The sequence below is a fragment of the Myxine glutinosa genome, chromosome 3 (assembly GCF_964187855.1).
Source record: "Myxine glutinosa chromosome 3, kmMyxGlut1.1, whole genome shotgun sequence".
In the NCBI taxonomy this organism is placed as follows: Eukaryota; Metazoa; Chordata; class Myxini; order Myxiniformes; family Myxinidae; genus Myxine; species Myxine glutinosa.
The window spans coordinates 104,898,482-104,918,446 of NC_136263.1; the positions used below are offsets into that span (position 1 = coordinate 104,898,482).

Below are 19,965 nucleotides of genomic sequence, written 5' to 3' on the forward strand. Positions count from 1 at the left end.
TTAGTCAATCATATTTTCAACTCCCTCGACGCTCAATAAGAAACAATGCCAATACTTTTATTTTATTTAAGTTAAATTCAATAGATGTAAATAATTTTTGGAGAGATAATTGCTCTACGTTATGTAGTAAAAAAGAATTTGAAAATTATATGAAACACACGATTGGAAAATATAAATATATTGTTGTGAAACAAGATGAGATACTAAATGATATTTTTCAATAAATAAATACAGAAAATGAATACTGAAGAAAGAGAAAGAAAGTTTAAGGAACATCAACAATTAGTTTCAAAAGTTGTTAAACAACAGGAAGAGATAAAGAAGAAACGGAGACAGAAACTAACTGGTGAAGAAGCCTTTGAAAGAAAACAAGAGAAATTCTTTAAACCACTTTTGAAAACTCAACACCCTACAGTTCCCACGGTAGAATTTACTCCGAAAAAACTTCAAATGCTCAAAGATTTTAGTCAGATAACAAAACAAGAACTTGGTGAATTAGAATATGATGACGAGGGATTATTTCGGAAACTTGAGGAGGTAAATCAACCCCCTAATTATGTTGTGGAAGCTCTTCAAAACAATGAATATTCGGCGGGTTCAAAAACCAGAGCAGGTCTCATTCCAACAGAAGAACCAGCAGTGTTTCATCTTGTGGAAGAAAAGGTATTGATATTTAATGATGAATTGATGTTCTTGAGTTCTACTCAACCAAATGTTAAATTAACTCCAAGATTAATGTTTCTTCTAACAAACCCCGGATTCAGCGGTTCAAAATATTTTGAGGAACCACTTGATATGGAAAGAGAGGAAGATAGGGTATATATTGAGTTGCTAAATGCACTTGATTATGGAGTTTCTGTTGCTGGTAAAAGTAAGAAGAATGAGAAGGAGAAACATATTATTGATGCTTTAAGTAAGCTTGGTTCGGGTGTTAGTTTTCTTCCAAATGACCCATCACAATTAGTTAATAGGCTATTATTGTTGTTAGGTAGTAAGAAGGCTGGAAACAACAATTGTTTTAATGAATCCTCAGCCATTTTAGATCAGTTGATGAACATGAAAATAATTAATAAATGTCAATACAAAGATATTTTATTAGATATTAAATAAGATGAGAAGCACAATTCTTAGTTTTAATTTCACAACGAGCGATTACACAGCTTCATTCCCTTACCCACTACAACTTGACCCCCTTACCTCATATGAGGCATCTTTGTTGTCAATGGAAACTTACAATACCCTTTTTAATATCACAGAGAAAAACAACAAGTTTAGTTATAATCCAGGAAGTGGATATAAAACTATAACCGTTTCACCTGGAGCTTACGAGATTTCTCAAATATCTTCAGAAGTCTCTCGCCTTATGAAAGAAAAAGGTGATGAACCAAAAAATATTGTAATAGATATTCAAAAACACACTTCAAAATCAACTATTAAACTTAAAAATAATTATAAAGTTGATTTCACGATTGAAAATTCGTTTAGAGAGCTATTGGGTTTCTCTTCAAAAAAGATTGAAAATAACGGGACGTTTTACAGTGATAATGTTATCCAAATATCCTCCGGTATAAATTCAGTATTAATTCATTGTGATTTGATTGATGGTGCTTATAACGATGGAATAAGAACAAATACAATATTTTCATTCAGTGCATACTCAACCCCGATTGGTTATAAATTTAATATGGAACCAAAAAATCTTGTCTATTTACCTGTGTCAGGAAAAACCATATACAGAGTAAATTTTAGGATAACCGACCAAGATAATCGTATGATATCCTTTAATGATGAAATTATATCCATCAGAATTCACCTACGTGAAGTTTTTCAATAAATAAATAATGGTTATTGTGAGAAAACACGAGTTGGGAAAATATAAAATAATTACAGGGGAGGGCATGTTCCTTTCACCAGACTATACAAGGTATGTGGGTAGAGGATACTATAAACCTAAGAGACAACGAGGTGTAGGTCATCAATTTCGAAATAAAGGAGATGGGATAATTGATACTCTAATGGGTATTGGTTCAACCATCCTTAAACATAAAGACCTAATTGGTTCAACTGCTTCTGCCGTGGGCTCCGTTGCGGGTGCTATAAAGAGTATAAAAGATGCTCAAAAGGAGTCTCATAAATTACAAGCAATCAAAGAAATAAAAAAAGGTAAAACTCAACTATCTTCACAAGAACGACAAAAAATCATTAAAATACTTGGGTCAGGGTTTCAACAATTTTAATGCTATATAAATACAAGTATGGAAGCGATTGATAGTATCTATGATTTGGATGATACGATTATCATTTCAAACTCCACTAAAAAGGAAGACTATTTTAAGGTAAATGCTATAACAGGAACAGACTGGAATTCAAACGGAACAAAAAGTTTTGAAATAAATAATCAACAAACTTACTTGAATATAGCTGATAGTTTCTTGCTGTGTAAATTTAAATTCACTAAGGCTGCGAATAATACTAATGCTACACTCGTAAATGATTTCTTCTGGAAAATGTTTGACAGTGTCCGCCTGTATATTGGAACACAAGAGGTTGAAGCGGTTGATTATGTCTCTGCTACATCTGAAATGATGAAATTTACACTATATTCGTTTAGTGATAGAATGGGTAAGGGAGCTGTTGAGGGTTTTATTCCTGATATGTCAACGGGTACAAACGCAGACCCTGGTTATAGTCAAAGGAAGTCAATGTATAATGATGACGCAAAAGCTGAGAATAGTTTTACCGTAGCAGTACCTCTGAAAGGTATATTTGGATTTTGTGATTATGATAAAGTTTTGTATGGGCTTAAAATTAGATTTCAACTACAAAGGAATGATAATGTAAATAGATTGCTTTTTGGGGATGAAAATGCTTTTGGAGAAAATAATAAATTTGTTATTAATGATTTGTGTTGGTATATCAGTGAATATACTCCTAATCTTAAAACGGAAGAGATGTTAAATAGAAGACTTAACTCAAAGAAACCGCTAAATGTATCATACCTTAAAAGAAGATGTCAACACGTTAAACTGGAACACACTACCTACACTTGGAATTTAGGTGTTCTTCAAGGAAAGCCACGATACCTCTGGCTCATTTTTAAAAAACCAGATGGAGAGGACGGTACTAATAAGAATAATGCCCTGAGTGATAATGCAAAGGTGAAACAACTTCGGGTTTCTCTTGATGGCACATTTTATCCGCGAGATAGATTGGAAATTGATTGGGAAAAAAATGATTATGCGGAAGCCTACAAGTCCTACCAAAAGGTGTGTGAAAGTAATGGTAATAATGATCCTATTTTGGATATGGTTGCGTTTCAAAAACTTTATACAATCTACGCAATTGACCTGAGTTCTCAAAAGGAAACTATAAAGTCTAATCGAGTGGATACTTCTCTATACATTGAAAGAGGGGAGAGTGAAGAGGTTAATGCATATTGTTTGCTTTTGGAGGAAACAGAATTACAGATTAATACAGATAATGGTGTTATGATTAATATCACATAGGTTTTTTCTCATAAATAAATGGTTGGGGTATATGTTAATCAAATCAATCTTAATAAATTAACATCTTGTATTCAAAATCAAAAGCCTTGTATTATTAATGTTAATACAATTCAAAGAAAAGGAGCTGTAAGAATTGATGTTTTACTCACACACACACACAAGTAAAAACACTAAATGATGTTGGATCACTTAAAATTAAAATGACGAAACCTATGTTAAAGAAATATTCAATAGACGAGTCAAGAGGAGGATTTCTCCCGTTTCTAATTCCTTTATTTGCTGGTTTAAGTGCGGCGGGAGCATTGACTGGTGGTATTTCAGCAGCGGTAAAAACTGCTAACGAAAGGAAGGCACAACTAAAAGCTCAAAAAGAATTGGAAAGACATAACAAGGAGTTGGAGAAACAAATTAGTGGAAGTGGTGTAATTGTAGATTTTGCTCAAAAACTTGAAAGTCTACCTGATAAAGCTAGATTGTTGGTTGGAGATATGCTTTCCTCTATCGCTCAAGCGGGTGTTAAACTAACTAAACGGGGTAATGGATTGTATCTTTCTCATAAATAAATGGATAAATGGTTTAAACAATTTGGAAAGAATACAACGTCAAATATAGAACTAGCTAAGTATTGTAAAACACTAAAAATTGATAATGTGGTTATTTGTATGAGAGATGAATTAACACATATAAATAAGAATACAAAGAATATTATTATGAATTTAGACACACAGAATGGTTCTCATTGGGTTTGTATTCATAATAGTCAGGATAAATATTATTTTGATAGTTATGGTATGCCACCACCTGTTGAAGTAATACAATTCTTACAGAATGGTGTTTATCAAACATTCCAAGTTCAAGAAATTAATTCTAAATGTTGTGGCCAATTATGTTTATATGTATTATTTCAACTCAACAATAATGAAAATTTTTATGATATCATTTTTTATCTAATATAAATGACCTATGTTGGAAAAGATGGTTCTATCTTTGGAAAATCCTCTCAGGATATTGATTTATCAAATTATTATACAAAGGCACAGGCTGAACGACAAAAATATAGTGTAAGTAAAAATATTAATATGAAGAATACTTATAAATTAATCAATTATCCAAACCCTACAGATGCGAATGACTTGATTAGATTCAGTGATTTATCACAATATATATCTTTAAAGAAAACAGCACATTTTGTGAAACAAGTAAAATTTACAACCACAACACCTGGTTATACTGACCATACACCTTTCCTCATTGAATTTAACTACCTGCTTACAATTAAATTTTATAAAGAAGGACATTTAGTTAATATGCGAATTAATAAATGGGGGTATGATATGCCTGATTTAGGGTATAATTGGTCTTTTTCAATAAACATAGAAGACCTACATGATTTAAATCAGTCTCGTAAAGAAGAATATTATCCACTTGGTGAAGATAAGGATTTATGTGGAAGTACAATTAGTAAACAACAAATACGTGATTTTAAGAAAATAAAAATATATGATAGTATAGCGATGGTTCGCATGACAAAGAAGGAAGGTAATGAGATAAGGATAGAAAGCCGAGGAATACAAACCGATTTGGTAGTGGGAAGATGGGGTGGTATTACCTGTCATAATATTAATCTCACATATATTTCTGATACATAAATGGCAGGAAGAAGACTACAAGAGAATTATAATTTTTGTATTCAAGGATACCTACAAGAAAAGGGTGCTCGGTATTACATACCTTATGATTTGGAGCATATACATGGGAATTTTGTCATAAAAAACTGGCCTTATACTGATATTGTTAAACCCACAAATAGAGACTTGTTTAAAATATTAAATAAAAATGAACTTCTCAAAGTTATGAAATATAAAACTCTTTTAGAAATCGTCAACAAATCTTATTGGTATCCTATTATGAGAAAAATAATTATAGATACAAGAATATCTCAAAATCCAGATGAGTATATGTATAATATTCTTTGGGGTTCAAACTCAAGGGTAGCAAGGGATGAGGAAGGAGTTGAAGAAGAGAAGGAGGAAAGAGAGAAAAAGGAGAAGGAGGAAAGGGAGAGGGAGGAGAAGGAGGAGAGGGAGAAAAAGGAGGAGAAGGAGGAGAGGGAGAAAAAGGAGAAGGAGGAAAGGGAGAAAAAGGAGAAGGAGGAAAGGGAGAAAAGGGAGAAGGAGGAAAGGGAGAAAAGGGAGAAAAAGGAGAAGGAGGAGAGGGAGAAAATGGAGGAGGAGGAGAGGGAGCAAAGAGAGAGGGAGGAAAAATATAAAAAGATGGAAATCACTGAGATTCATAAAAGATTGAGTGTATTAAAGCAAATAAATCAATCTCAACGCACCGAAGAGGAAATTAAAGAATTAACAACTCTTATGAAGATAATGGTTTCAAAAATAAGAACGTCAATGTCTTCAATTTCAGAGATTTAAACGAGAAAGTGGTGAAGAAGAAGAAGAAGAAGAAGGAAAAGATTATGTGATTGATGATGTTGGTGTCATTGACTTTAGTTAGTTTTTATTTGTAAATAAATGGAGGAGAGAGTGAAGGCATTCCTTAGGATTCTTTATGTTTTAAAAATAAAGATTGAAATGTATATGTTGAAAACCAAAAAGGTTTTGATACTCTGTCGGAATTTTTCTGATAAATAAATATGAGTTATTGTCTCAAATGTAAAAAGAAAACTAAATCGAAAAATATCTCTTATGTTAAAGCTAAAAATAATAGAGTTTATCAAAAAGGAATATGTCAAGTATGTGGCTCTAAAAAGTGCCAATTCATCTCTCCTAAAAGAGGAGGAGACATACAAAAGTTTCTGTCAGGAAGTAAATTTACAACAACTGGAATTCCAGGGGAATTACACCTTCCAGGGTATTCTTTCTGTGGTCCAGGAACAAACTTGGATAAAAGATTAGATGAGGCTGACAATCCTAAACCTTGGTCTAAACCTACAAATAGGGTTGACGAAGTGTGTATGAAGCATGATATTGCTTATGGGAAAACCACTACGTTGACTGAAAAACATAAAGCCGACAGCGAAATGTTGTATAATTTGTCTTTGATACAAAATCCAACGTTGAGAGAGAAAGTTGATAGGTTTATTGTGAGAAATTTGATAAATGCTAAATTGAAACTTGGTCTTGGTTATTCCTCAAAAAACTATTAGGCTCTAATGATGCCATCAAGACTGAGGAGCTTTTGGCTGAAGAATTACACAAACCTATAATCACAAAGTTTAAAAGAAGGAAGGTTTATTCTAAATACACTGACCACATATGGTCCGCTGATTTAATTGAATTGAATAATGACAGGGGATACAGGTATGCTTTAACCGTTATTGATTTGAGGAGTAGATTTGCCTGGGTTGTCCCTTTAAAAAATAAAAGGGGTGATACTTTAATGTTAGCCTTTAAGCTAATATTTGATCGGGATAAAAGGAAACCAAAGAAGTTATGGACTGATGAGGGAACAGAGTTCTATAACAAAATATTCATGAAATTTCTTAAGGGGAAGGGTATTAAATTATACAGCACCTTTAATGAAGGAAAGGCAGTTGTTATTGAGCGTTTTAATCGTACTTTAAAAGAGAAATTATATAAAAAATTCACACAACTCGGTTCTCAAAAATGGGTGTATTTAATTCAGGATATTGTAGATAATTACAATAATACAGTTCATTCATCAACACAATCAAAACCATCAGAAACATTTACAAAATTAGAATATGAAAAGGAGATTAATTTGAGAAAGCCCAAGTTTAAAGTTGGTGATATTGTAAGAATATACAAATGGAAAAGTCATTTTGAGAAAGGTTATACACAAAAATGGACTCGTGAATTATTTAAAATCATTGATGTAATGGATACAGTCCCTTGGACCTACAAATTATATGATTTAAATGGAGAAGAAATCTTGGGTTCATTTTACTCACAAGAATTACAAAAAACACAAGTAAGCAGATAATACCCTTGAAAATAATAAATAAATAAATAAAATGTAATGGGGATACGTTTTTAAATCTGTGAACCCCAAACACAGAATCCCACAACTTTTTAGTTGGGGCTTAACTTTTGTGTGTGTATAATGGGGATACGTTTTTAAATCTGTGAACCCCAAACACAGAATCCCACAACTTTTTAGTTGGGGCTTAACTTTTGTGTGTGTATAATGGGGATACGTTTTTAAATCTGTGAACCCCAAACACAGAATCCCACAACTTTTTAGTTGGGGCTTAACTTTTGTGTGTGTATAATGGGGATACGTTTTTAAATCTGTGAACCCCAAACACAGAATCCCACAACTTTTTAGTTGGGGCTTAACTTTTGTGTGTGTATAATGGGGATACGTTTTTAAATCTGTGAACCCCAAACACAGAATCCCACAACTTTTTAGTTGGGGCTTAACTTTTGTGTGTGTATAATGGGGATACGTTTTTAAATCTGTGAACCCCAAACACAGAATCCCACAACTTTTTAGTTGGGGCTTAACTTTTGTGTGTGTATAATGGGGATACGTTTTTAAATCTGTGAACCCCAAACACAGAATCCCACAACTTTTTAGTTGGGGCTTAACTTTTGTGTGTGTATAATGGGGATACGTTTTTAAATCTGTGAACCCCAAACACAGAATCCCACAACTTTTTAGTTGGGGCTTAACTTTTGTGTGTGTGTGTATGTGCGAGTGAGTCATAATAATATACAAACCCTAACCCAACCCAAGCCCTAACCCAACCCCATCCCTAACCCAAACCCATCCCTAACCCAACCCATCCCTAACCCCATCCCTAACCCAACCCCATCCCTAACCCAACCCCATCCCTAACCCAACCCCATCCCTAACCCAACCCCAACCCTAACCCAACCCCATCCCTAACCCAACCCCATCCCTAACCCAACCCATCCCTAACCCTCACATTCAAAATCCCAACCCTAACCCAATCCCATCCCTAACCCAACCCCAACCCTAACCCTCACATTCAAAATCCCAACCCTAACCCAACCCATCCCTAACCCAACCCCATCCCTAACCCAACCCCATCCCTAACCCTCACATTCAAAATCCCAACCCTAACCCAACCCCATCCCTAACCCTCACATTCAAAATCCCACCCAAACCCTAACATAATCTTTCTTTTCTTCTTTTTTAAATACGTATTTCTTTTTTTTTTTTTCCTCTTCCTCCAATTCTGTCTTTCAAGGCTTTTAAGTTTGAAGAAGTAGAAATGGGAAGAAAGAATTTTCCAGCATTTTCTTCCTCGAACTTTCTTGATATTGCTTAAATCAAGCGTCATTAAATAAAGAACATTGTTCATTGCTTTAGAATCCAAAGAGTCTCCAAGAGGAACCCCACAGGTAGAGTCTCCAAAATAAAACCAACTTTCCAAGTTCCCAAGGTATAACCACATTCCTGTTGAGCCTCCAAGATAGGTATCACATTCCGAGTCATCAAAACAAAACCCCCATTCCGAGTCTCCAAAAATATAACCATCTTTCCAAGTCCCCAAGGTAAAACCACAATTTTCAGAAATATTGGGGGTTTCCGTGATAAGTCTCACATAGTATAACTGCGGACCATCAGGGAAAACTTCCCTTTCCCAATTTTTTAGGGTTTCTATGATGTGTCTCACATAGTATAACTGCGGACCATCAGGGAGAACTCTCCTTGCCCAATTTTTTAGGGTTTCTATGATGTGTCTCACATAGTATAACTGCGGACCATCAGGGAGAACTCTCCTTGCCCAATTTTTTAGGGTTTCTATGATGTGTCTCACATAGTATAACTGCGGACCATCAGGGAGAACTCTCCTTGCCCAATTTTTTAGGGTTTCTATGATGTGTCTCACATAGTATAACTGCGGACCATCAGGGAGAACTCTCCTTGCCCAATTTTTTAGGGTTTCTATGATGTGTCTCACATAGTATAACTGCGGACCATCAGGGAGAACTCTCCTTTCCCAATTTTCAGAAATTTGTGGGTCTCCAATGTATGACTTGTATTCTGGCTCATCAAGGTAGAACTTGTTCAGTGGGTTTTGTTTTGATAACTCACAACAAGTATCATCATGGTAAAACTCTTTTTCAGGATTTTGTGGATCTCCAAGGTATAACTCTTTGGCTGGGTCATCAAGGTAGAACTCGTTCTGGGGGTCTTGGTTGTTCAAAATGTCTTCAAACAAAAAAATAACTTCATCCCAAGTTGTGTTAAAAGCAGAATTTTCATTTCGTATCTCAGATACAATTTCCTGTGAAAGAAAATAACAATGTATTAATTTAATACAATATTTTTTATTTGTATAAATCAAGCTCTATGAATATTAAAATAAACTTTGTTAACTCTTACACGAGTCTCATCTTAAAAAAAAAAAAAAAAAAATTAAATAAATAAATAAATAAATAAACAAACTTACCTCCATTGATAAGAGGTTCGAGTCCAGTTCATCAATCTGAAGGTTGAGTTCTACACAGGTAGTAGGACTCCATGGAATAGCAAAGTTATCCCATTCCATTTCGGCATAGTAGTCCATTCTCAAGTGAAGCAGAAAGCGTGTTTGAAAAAGCCTGTGTGGTCGGTGCCTTTTATAAGGACTGGGTGTGTCTTCCTGTGGAAATTCCCTGGGCGTGTCTTAACTGGAAATGATGTGATGGAAATTCCCTGAAAATGATGTAATGTATTACCTGGAAATGATACAATGCTGAAGAGTTTATAAAGTGGGTGGGGCTTAGCAAAAGTGGGAGGAGCTTAGCAAAAGTGGGCGGGGCTTAGTAAAAAGTGGGCGTGGCTTAACAAAAAGTGGGTGGGGCTTAGTAAAAATGGGCGTGGTTTACCAAAAAGTGGGCGGAGCTTACCAAAAAATGGTATGTGGCACTGGAGGTGCTCAAACAAGAACATTGAGGGAGGTTTACCATTTTATCTTAGCTCAGTTAAAATATCTTAATAAAGAACCAAACTCAAACATATTTTTTGTTAATATATTAGATGGTGAAGAGAGTTGTAGGAGAATTAAATTATTTCCCACGCATAAACAAATATTTGTAGGGTCGTTGTTTGAGTGGGTTATATTCACCAGATGATATTAAGAGTAAAAGGTTAAAAGGTCCATGAGGTCAGAAGGATCACAGGTGTTTAAGTGGTCTAATGAATAAGGATAACATGTCAAAAGGTTAGAAGGTTCGTAAAGAACAGGGTGAGAGAAATATAGGTGTTTAGGGGCAATGAGGGAGGGAAAGAATTAATATGGAAGTGAATGGGTCAATGTTTGAGTGGGTCAAAGATTAATCTGCCAGATGATATGTAGAAGAAGGATGATAGGTCTATAAGAGAAAACAAATATTTGTAGTGTTTGAGTGGTCTAATGAACAACATTAAGGATAGGTACTACAGACAAAAGGTTCATAAAGATGAGGGTGGGAGAAATAGAGGTGTTTATGATTTTTGAAAAAGACAAGGGGGTAAATGACATTAGATAGGGATTTCCCATGTTAAACGGAGGTGTCCCAGAAGCAACATTATTACACTACTCCCCTCGGAGAAGATGTAGCTTGAACTCGATTACCCCCGAAAAAGACATCTTTTTCGGGCGTGGCTCCGCCCACAATGGGCGCAATACGCCCTCTCTAGGCAGGACACAACTAGATCATGATATCAACCTCCCACCCAAGTTTCATCAAGATCGGATGATATCATCGGGTAGTTATGCTGCGGAAAGACAGACACACAGACAGACGCACACACATGACGAATATGCCCCTATGTTTAACTTGTTAATTTGGTTTATATTTTCCTCCATTAAATTGAATATAATAGGGTGAATTCGATGCTTATTTCCTTGTGTCACAATGTACAGATGCTTAAATAAGCCTTTTCACCCATCATGGTTGCCTCACACCTCACAACTCCTCACCAACCTAATTGATCCGACTCAAACAAAAAGGAAAATAAATGACAAGGATGAGTGAATGCAGCACTCCGAGACAGGAAGTTGTTCAAATCCAAAAGTGAGCCTTACCTGCCTGCGCTCACGTCGAGACATGTGGTGTCCATGCAGGATGTGATTCAGCATCCGTGATGCAATCTTCGTGTCAATAGCCAGCATCTTAAAGCCTTGGTAGTAGTGTCGAAGTTCATCGATGACAAATCGCTTCAATGATAAAATGGATGAAGTTGAAGCAAGGAAGAATGAAAGTTTAGAGTATGATGGGGATGAAGTTGATTGCTGATTATTTTTCTTTTTATCAACATTGGCGCAACTGCATCTTGCAGTGTGCATTCTCCGTACAGATGTCCGGCAATTTGGCAACGGTACAGTCACAAGTGGATATGACCAGTTACACAGCCCTCGCTCCTCACCAATTGTACTCTTGATCCCGCTGGTTGGCACACTGGTAAACAACGCCAGGGGTTGTCTCATTGTATGAAAATGCATCACAGGTTTCCTATTCACACACACACACAAAAAAAATTAAAAAACACAAGGAACGTCCTTTTCCTTCCACCAGGTTCCCATGTGAATAATGTGTCAAGCGGAGTAGATGTGGGCAAGTTTTGAAAATCGACATTATTGGGGACACAATATATAGGTAACCATTTTCAAGAATTTAATAGAATACCAGATTAACTGTGCCTTACCCAACAGTGCAGCTGCACCCTTTTGCATAATAAGAACATCTGTCTTCAATGCAGAATCCTGTCAAATTAAGAATAAATGGACATATATTATTCACCCATTTTCTCTCATTGTCACTATGTGTAAAGAGGATGCTTCACCACAATGGACAGGAAACGACATGGTCTATCTGGAATTCAGCAGTATCACTCAGCAAATAATATAATATGCAGTTTCATTCCTCAGTAAAAAATAAAATAAAATGTTGATGCTCATAGAAGAGCAAACAAAAGGATGGAGAATGCAAACTGGATTGGTTAGAGATGTAAAAGAGAAAGATATCGGCACAAGGATCTCAATGAAGCATCTGTGAGGCATAATCCTGAAGACAAAGAAGGACGAATTGGCAAGAAGGAAAACAATTCTACAGATGGGTTAGTTGATTATAATAAATGTGACCATATTGAATGCAAGATGAGCGCTTCCAGGAGCCCTGATCTGCAAAGCCAACAAACTTATCTGCAGAAAGATCACAGAAAAACTGATATCTCAGCCTCTTGCGGATACCAATGATTTTCAAGATCATATATTCTATTGGCCAGGGCTGGCACGATAGCCTAGAGGTACGCATACTCATCTCTGACTTGTTTAAGTGGGATTCAAATATTGGTCCAGCTACACTACTCACAATAAAAAACCACCTTTAGAGGCCATTTTTCCCCGCAAAGCGGGGGTTGGCCTTTTTCGGGAACCATGGTTGTTGTTGTTTTTTGGTCCCCTTTTTGAAGCAATGTTTTACGGCCGGATGCCCTTCCTGACGCCAACCCTTTTTGCCGCCTTTAACGACAAACAGGGAATTACCAGTGAACTGGTACTCAATTAGCCGACCTCGGAAGGATGACAGGCTGAGTCAACCCCCCTGGCGTTGATTCAGCGATCGACCGGGATTCGAACCCAGGATCCTCGGTATCCTAAGCCGGCACCCTAGCCACTAGCCCAACACCAGGGTTGCACTACCAGGGTTGCCAGGGCTACACTACTCACAATAAGTTAGGGATATTGTGGGAGTGAGTTTATTGGCGCTGAGGAAGCGCCTTTAGCGATTGTCTTCCAGCCAGTGTAACGCTAATTCCTGTCACAGGAATTCGGAGATCATATAAGTGGGCGTGGCAGTTCCTGATTGGTTCGTGTTGGGGAACGCCTTCTCGCTGCCGACGTGACGTAAATTCGCGCACGCGCACTGGTGATTGGCGCTGAGGAAGCGCCTTTAGCGATTGTCTTCCAGCCAGTGTAACGCTAATTCCTGTCACAGGAATTCGGAGATCATATAAGTGGGCGTGGCAGTTCCTGATTGGTTCGTGTTGGGGAACGCCTTCTCGCTGCCGACGTGACGTAAATTCGCGCACGCGCACTGGTGATTGGCGCTGAGGAAGCGCCTTTCAGCGATTGACTTCCAGCCAGTGTAACGCTAATTCCTGTCACAGGAATTCGGAGATCATATAAGTGGGCGTGGCAGTTCCTGATTGGTTCGTGTTGGGGAACGCCTTCTCGCTGCCGACGTGACGTAAATTCGCGCACGCGCACTGGTGAAGCTTACTCGATCTTACTCGATCCCATATTACATGTACTTTCATTGCATACAAATTATACTTCCTCCTAGAAATTCCAAGCCCGAACCTCAGCGCAATCCAAGAGGATTCACTTGTTTTTTTTATAGGGGTTAGAGTTAGGGTATTGAAATCAAGAATGCTGTGTTTTTTCAACACATTAATAACCATAGAATTAGGACCAACAACTTTTTTCAACATAATTAATACACAAAATCAACCACACCAAAGAACCTGCCAATATCCCTAACTTATTGTGAGAAGTGTATATACTGTAACCTTGGTGTTTCACAGGCCGGGAGATGAATCCATCGGAAGAGAATTAAGTCGTTGGACCCATCTGCAAGCATTAGCTTTTTGTGGGTATTAAAGAACCTATGGCAGAAGTCTTTCACGGAGAGTAGGCAAGTTAACACCGGCACCCCGGCCAAGTTCCAAATTATTGCTACCTTCAATCGAATGGAAGGCTTGGCCAGCTGGATCATGAAATATTTCGGCCAAAAACGTTCTCCAGCTGACACCACAAGATGGGAATAATTGCGGGGATTAAAGTAGTAGTATATATTATTTTACCTTCAGGGGTTTGGAAAGGGATGCAGTAGGACCAGCCCTAAAATGTGGAGCAACACTTCATAACAATGCAGATAGACGTAGAATGGAAAACTCGTGTTAATCATGTTGTTCTGTATCAGCGGATAGGTTGCACCAATGCACCATGGTTGGATTATGCAGAGCCGCCGAGAGAGGAGTGGGGAGAGGAGCGGGATGGGGGGTGACCACCCCGGGGCCCGGACCTAATAGAGGCTCGTAATGATTCCTTCAATTTTTTTTGTTTCATATAATGATTGTTTGTGACAATGAAATACCGTGTACAGTTTTATTTTGCGTCTCCCTCCAAGTCACTCAGGGCGATTCCCTGTCATACTATTGCCATGGGCACTAAAACCCTCCCTCATGAAATAAACTACTGCGGGAACAACTTACATTATGATAATTGCGATGATGACGTAAATTAACACAGGAGTGTTGGCCAAACCCCATCCAGGATGAAATGAGTTAATAAACGAATCCGCTCATCGATACCATAAGAGAGCAGTGTGTGTATTGTCAAGTCTGCGGCCGATGAAAACTAGCGTTTGGATAGATAGCCGGTCGGTCTTTACTCCGAGGCGAGCAAGCCGAAAATAGGCGGTACTATTTGGCGCACGCGGGACGAGACCAAAGTGCTTACCTGCACGGACGAAAACCACGGGGTTTTATCCGAAACCCAACACCATGCAAACAAGACAAGACAAATTAAATGCAACAATAACAAGAGCAATCAGAGATTGCAAACCCTCACCAGGATGTACTTTCAGTGGTTTTTAAGGCTTTTGTGTTAAAACAAATATGGCGGCCGAACCACGTGACCGATGACGTCATCATTTTTTTTTCGAAACTAATTTATTCCTAGATTATGCTCAAGAAATTTCATCTTGATCAGATGAAGTTTTGTACTTGTCGAATTATGACATCATAATGGAGGTATCTATGACATCATCATTAAACGTTTATTTCCCATGGAGAGTTCTTTTCAATGAGCCATGTCTCAATTTTTTCTATTCAGTGCTTTCAGAGATATAGAGGTGCAAAGTTTTTCAGTTTTTCCAAGATGGCGGCCAAACCACGTGACCGATGACATCATTATTATTTTTCTCCACAAATTCATGCCGACATGGCGCTCAAGAAATTTCATCTTGATAGGATAAAATTTTGTACTTGTCGAATTATGACGTCATCATTAACATATTTTATTCCCCATGGAGAGTTCTTTACAATGAGCCATGTCTCAATTTTTGCTATTCGGCGCTTTCAGAGATATAGAGGTGCAAAGTTTTTCGATTTTTCCAAGATGGCAGCCGAACCACATGACCTATGACATCATGATTATCATAAAAAAATACTACAGGTGGACTTGTACCTATGGTGAAAATTTCCTGTCAATCGGACCAACGGTTGCAGAGAAAATCATATTTATTCTGTGCAGACAAACAAACAAACAAACACCACGATATGGCCACACCACAATATGACAGACAAACGAACTCAAATACAATACCCTCTCCTCAGGTGATGGTAATAATGATTTAATAAAAATTAAGCAATGAAAATGAATGAAAATGAAAGGTGAGGTAAATCTAATGGCCTAATTGAGGTACCTCCACACACAGACTTAAAAACAGACAGGGGAATGATTAAAGAAAATAAAAGAATGTTTTAAGCCGGCTGGTACTCGGCTTTGATGCACAACGAGGACTTTGAGGAGCTTGGTGGTCATCAAACCTGAGTCACCGCGTGGGAAGCGCACAAGATGGCGTGGAGTCGTGCCCGTATCCAGCCGCCGGCGTGAGGCACACAGACAGAACAGCCTCCTTCGGTTTGCTCGTGACCTCCTCAGTCTCCGAAGAGCACCACCGTCAACAACACCCCCTCCAACGTTGCAAAGGTTCTCTCAGCTCCGAACCGTCCTCCCCAGAAAGCGCACAGCTGAGTGCCAGCCAGCCGCAGCTGTGAACCAGAGATGAAAGCGTCCGCCCACCATGACGCCAGCATGAGAGAGAGACAAAGACGCCTTCCACTTCTTTTCTCCTGCTCGAACCTTCGCTCTGACATCACACCGACGTCACCCCGACCAATCGCCGAGTTCCACTCAGTCACTCCTTGGTCGGGCTCGACCAATGACAAAGCTCAGGGCGTGGTTTGGTTACGATAGGTTCCACGCCCCTCGTCCCACCCTGGGGGTGTGGCCATGTTCCTTAGTCGGTTGGTGGGGTGGGACTAACTTGTCGAACGTAAATGTTCCGCTCTGCTCGGGAATGTTCGGGTTTCTGTCGCAGTTTATGCCGGTAGTGTGGTTTAATGGAGGGTCTTTATGGCCGGCTCGTTATAATTGTAAAAACAGGGAAAATCACAGGAGGCAACCACAGACTAGTAGAAACTAATCTTAACCCCACCTAGTTAACACACGCTCCACCCACCCCCCCCCCCCCCCGTGTGAAGACACGTAAATGATTTTAAGCTCACAGTTTTTATACTTAAATACATTGAGATTGGCTTCCTACTCACACGTGGTCCATGCAAATTTAAACAATCCTGCCTCCAATATGGTAATTTATTCTCTACCCTCACAAACATAACAGTATATGTATGTTTATGTTTATGTCTATGTGTGTGCGTATGTACGTGTATAATATTGTTGCGGTTTTGAATTTGTACAATAAAGGTTAATTTCCCCCTCATAGTTTAGTCACACAACAACACGTAGCCTCAGTTATTCAGTTATTTCTTAGTATGTGTGAGCTAGTCCTTTTCCTGTGTTAGTTTTGCGTTGAGTAGAATAATGAGAGTAGGTCCTTCATTGCCTTATGCCGCCTCTATTGCCTTATGCCGCCTCTATTGCCTTATGTCGCCTTACGCCTCCTTATGCCGCCTTTGGCTTTTTGGCGCAAATTAACACGAGGCAGGCCTGGCAAATCGAGGCAAGACCGAAGGAGGGCGGAGGAGAAGCTGACGGTAAGCGCGAGCCGCCAATCAGGGCTCGAAGGGAGTGGCTGCGGCACTGCGTCACAGGGCGTGGTTGGAACATTCGAGAGGGCTAAGGGGGTTGGCCGTATAACCCGTTGCGCGAAGCCCCCACCGCAGTTCTGCGAGAGGGGAGCTGCACTAAGTTCTGTGAGAGTAGTTCTGTGGAGGGAGGCGCTTGAACAAGTTGAGTAGCTCTGTGAGTGTTGAGCAAGTTACGAGTTCTGAGAGAAGACGCGCATGAACCAAGCTATAAGCGCTCTTACCAATTAAGCGCTTGGTTGAGCTTGAGGCAGAGCCTCTATTGGGTTACGCGAGTGATAGCGCGCTGGTAACTAAACGCGCTGTGGAAAACCGCCCAGCCGCGCTGAGAGACGCATACATTTCCCTCCCGCCTGCCTACCTTGCGTTTGCCCGCCTGCCTACCTTTACCCCTCATTCTTCCCAACATCCCTTCCTTGTCCAAGTCTCCCTGCAATTTGTCCTTCAACCCTGCGGTTGTTGTGTTCCCCTTCCTTTCTACCGTTTATGTTGATGCGTCCTGATCTGTTCTGTTCTAACTCCTCCACGAGATTTGACTCAAGAATTGTGTTTACAGCTCCAAATACCTTTAAAAGAGAGGTTTGTACATTTCCCCCTTTAAACAAAACTGGTGTTGATGGAAACTTTCGCTCATGACCTCTGCCTGGTTGGCCATATCACTCAATGGTGCAGAATCGTTAAAAAAAATTCTACTAGCCGGATCAGGATCCGGATCTTCACCAAAATTGAATCGATTCTTCCTTGTCACACACACAACCCGTCCAACAAGTTTCGTCCAAAACCACCATAACTTTTTTTGAATGCAATTATAAGCGCTACTGGATGAATGGAACCAAATACAAGCACGTGATTTAGTTACCATCTTTTTGAATAAATTATTTGTGTTGCTACCATTTCTCAAGCCAGTGTCGTTCGTTCTAAAGCACAATCAATCATTTGAATCACAGACAGGTCGGTGGTCTCCCTCTGCTCTTTCCGTGTGTTGTCTCCTCCCAGATTTCTGCAGGGCTCACATGGACCACAATCAACCCCCTTGTGGTGAGACTAGCTGAATCCAGGATCACTGCTCACCTTCACTTTTTTTCCACCTCTGGAACAAACTCCCACACTCTCTTCAATCCCACTCCTCCCTCCAGGTCTTTAAAACAGCTGTCCACCACCATCTATCTTCCCCCATCCAAACCTTGATCTTTTCTACCCCAGTTAATACACCCAAAATCCACCTCTTTCAATCTCCGACTTCATTCCTAGTAGTGTCAATTTGTTTTATACCGTGTACCCCTTCCCTACACCCTACCTAACCCCACCCCCAGCCCAGCCGTCTCCCTTCCACAGATCTCCCGATGTCCCTGTTCTCTACTGTTGTGCTTGTGTGCTTCCCTCTCTCTCCAAATCTAGTCTCTCCCTCCCTTTGTTGTTTTATGTGTCCGTTTATGTTTTTTTTATGCGCTAATGCGTGTTTAATGTGCTCTTACACGAGCCTCGATCTTGTATACAAACAAATAAATAAATAAATAACCATGTGTCCTCCTTTACCCCTCATTCTTCCCAACATCCCTTCCTTGTCCAAGTCTCCCTGCAATTTGTCCTTCAACCCTGCGGTTGTTGTGTTCCCCTTCCTTTCTACCGTTTATGTTGATGCGTCCTGATCTGTTCTGTTCTAACTCCTCCACGAGATTTGACTCAAGAATTGTGTTTACAGCTCCAAATACCTTTAAAAGAGAGGTTTGTACATTTCCCCCTTTAAACAAAACTGGTGTTGATGGAAACTTTCGTTCATGAATATGTGCCACTGCATGCTGCCCCTATCGAAAAATGGTCTTCCCATCTTATTCTCAATTCACTCTTGGTGACACACTGCGTACGTAATATGTAGATGCGTAGGTCGAAAGGTTAACTATCGATGTGACGGCAAAGACCGTTTTCCGCGGTGAACCCGTGATTGGTTAGGACAGAATCGAAGATAACCAACAAGTAACATCATGAAGTCTCTCACCGGGCCCGAAACCCAGGACGCGCAGACGTGACAGCTGCGGAACGCCTGCTCTGACGCAAGCTGCCAACACCACCCTGGGCCATATCTTAACGCACATACGGCCGTGTCCTCGACCGCGTCCGCGTCTCCAAGCGTTCCACCACAGCACCGGAAGGCCGCCGGAGACCAAACCGCCACATCACCACCCTCGTGTAATACCGGCAACTTTCCACCACAGTCGCTTAAATAATTCTTGCCTTCAGAAGCTGCCGCGCATAATACGGCATTCGCTCTCTAGAGGCCGCAAAACAAAAGTAAACGAACGTGCATGGAGAAAACGGCGTAGAAATCAGATACGGCGCGAACAAAAGGCCCACAGGTCTTATTTCTAACGTGATGACGCAATCACGAACGTAATGACGCAATCACGTTCGCCTTTGCGTCGACGCTTGCATGCTCGAGCACGTGCGCAACGTCTTTCTAATGGACCGCTGCGAAACGGAAATAGTGGAACAATATGACTGGATATGGAATTGTTACATTTATTATGGACACGTTGATCCCACTCGAAAGGCGAGAAGAGGGAAAAACATGAACAATCGAGTGCGTGTGCCTCGGAGTGATGAAATCGTCGGTTTTTGCCGAAGAATCAAATGTTTGGATAAAGCTGCCTGACTA

At 39.5% G+C, this 19,965-nt stretch overlaps 1 protein-coding gene across 2 annotated transcripts in view; it reads right to left on the reverse strand.

Moving 5' to 3' along the window:
- Window positions 1-19,702, reverse strand: part of LOC137423296 (LETM1 domain-containing protein LETM2, mitochondrial) — a 136,580-nt gene extending 116,878 nt beyond the window's left edge. For both annotated transcript variants that reach the window (XM_068110283.2, XM_068110284.2), the window contains exons 1-3: window positions 19,309-19,702; window positions 12,126-12,183; window positions 11,506-11,932 (exon numbers count right to left, since the gene is read on the reverse strand). In XM_068110283.2, the coding sequence (XP_067966384.1) occupies window positions 11,506-11,932; window positions 12,126-12,183; window positions 19,309-19,405 (582 nt within the window). In that variant the 5' untranslated portion in view covers window positions 19,406-19,702. The remainder of the gene's footprint in view (window positions 1-11,505; window positions 11,933-12,125; window positions 12,184-19,308) is intronic.
- Between the last annotated feature and the right edge of the window lie 263 nt (window positions 19,703-19,965).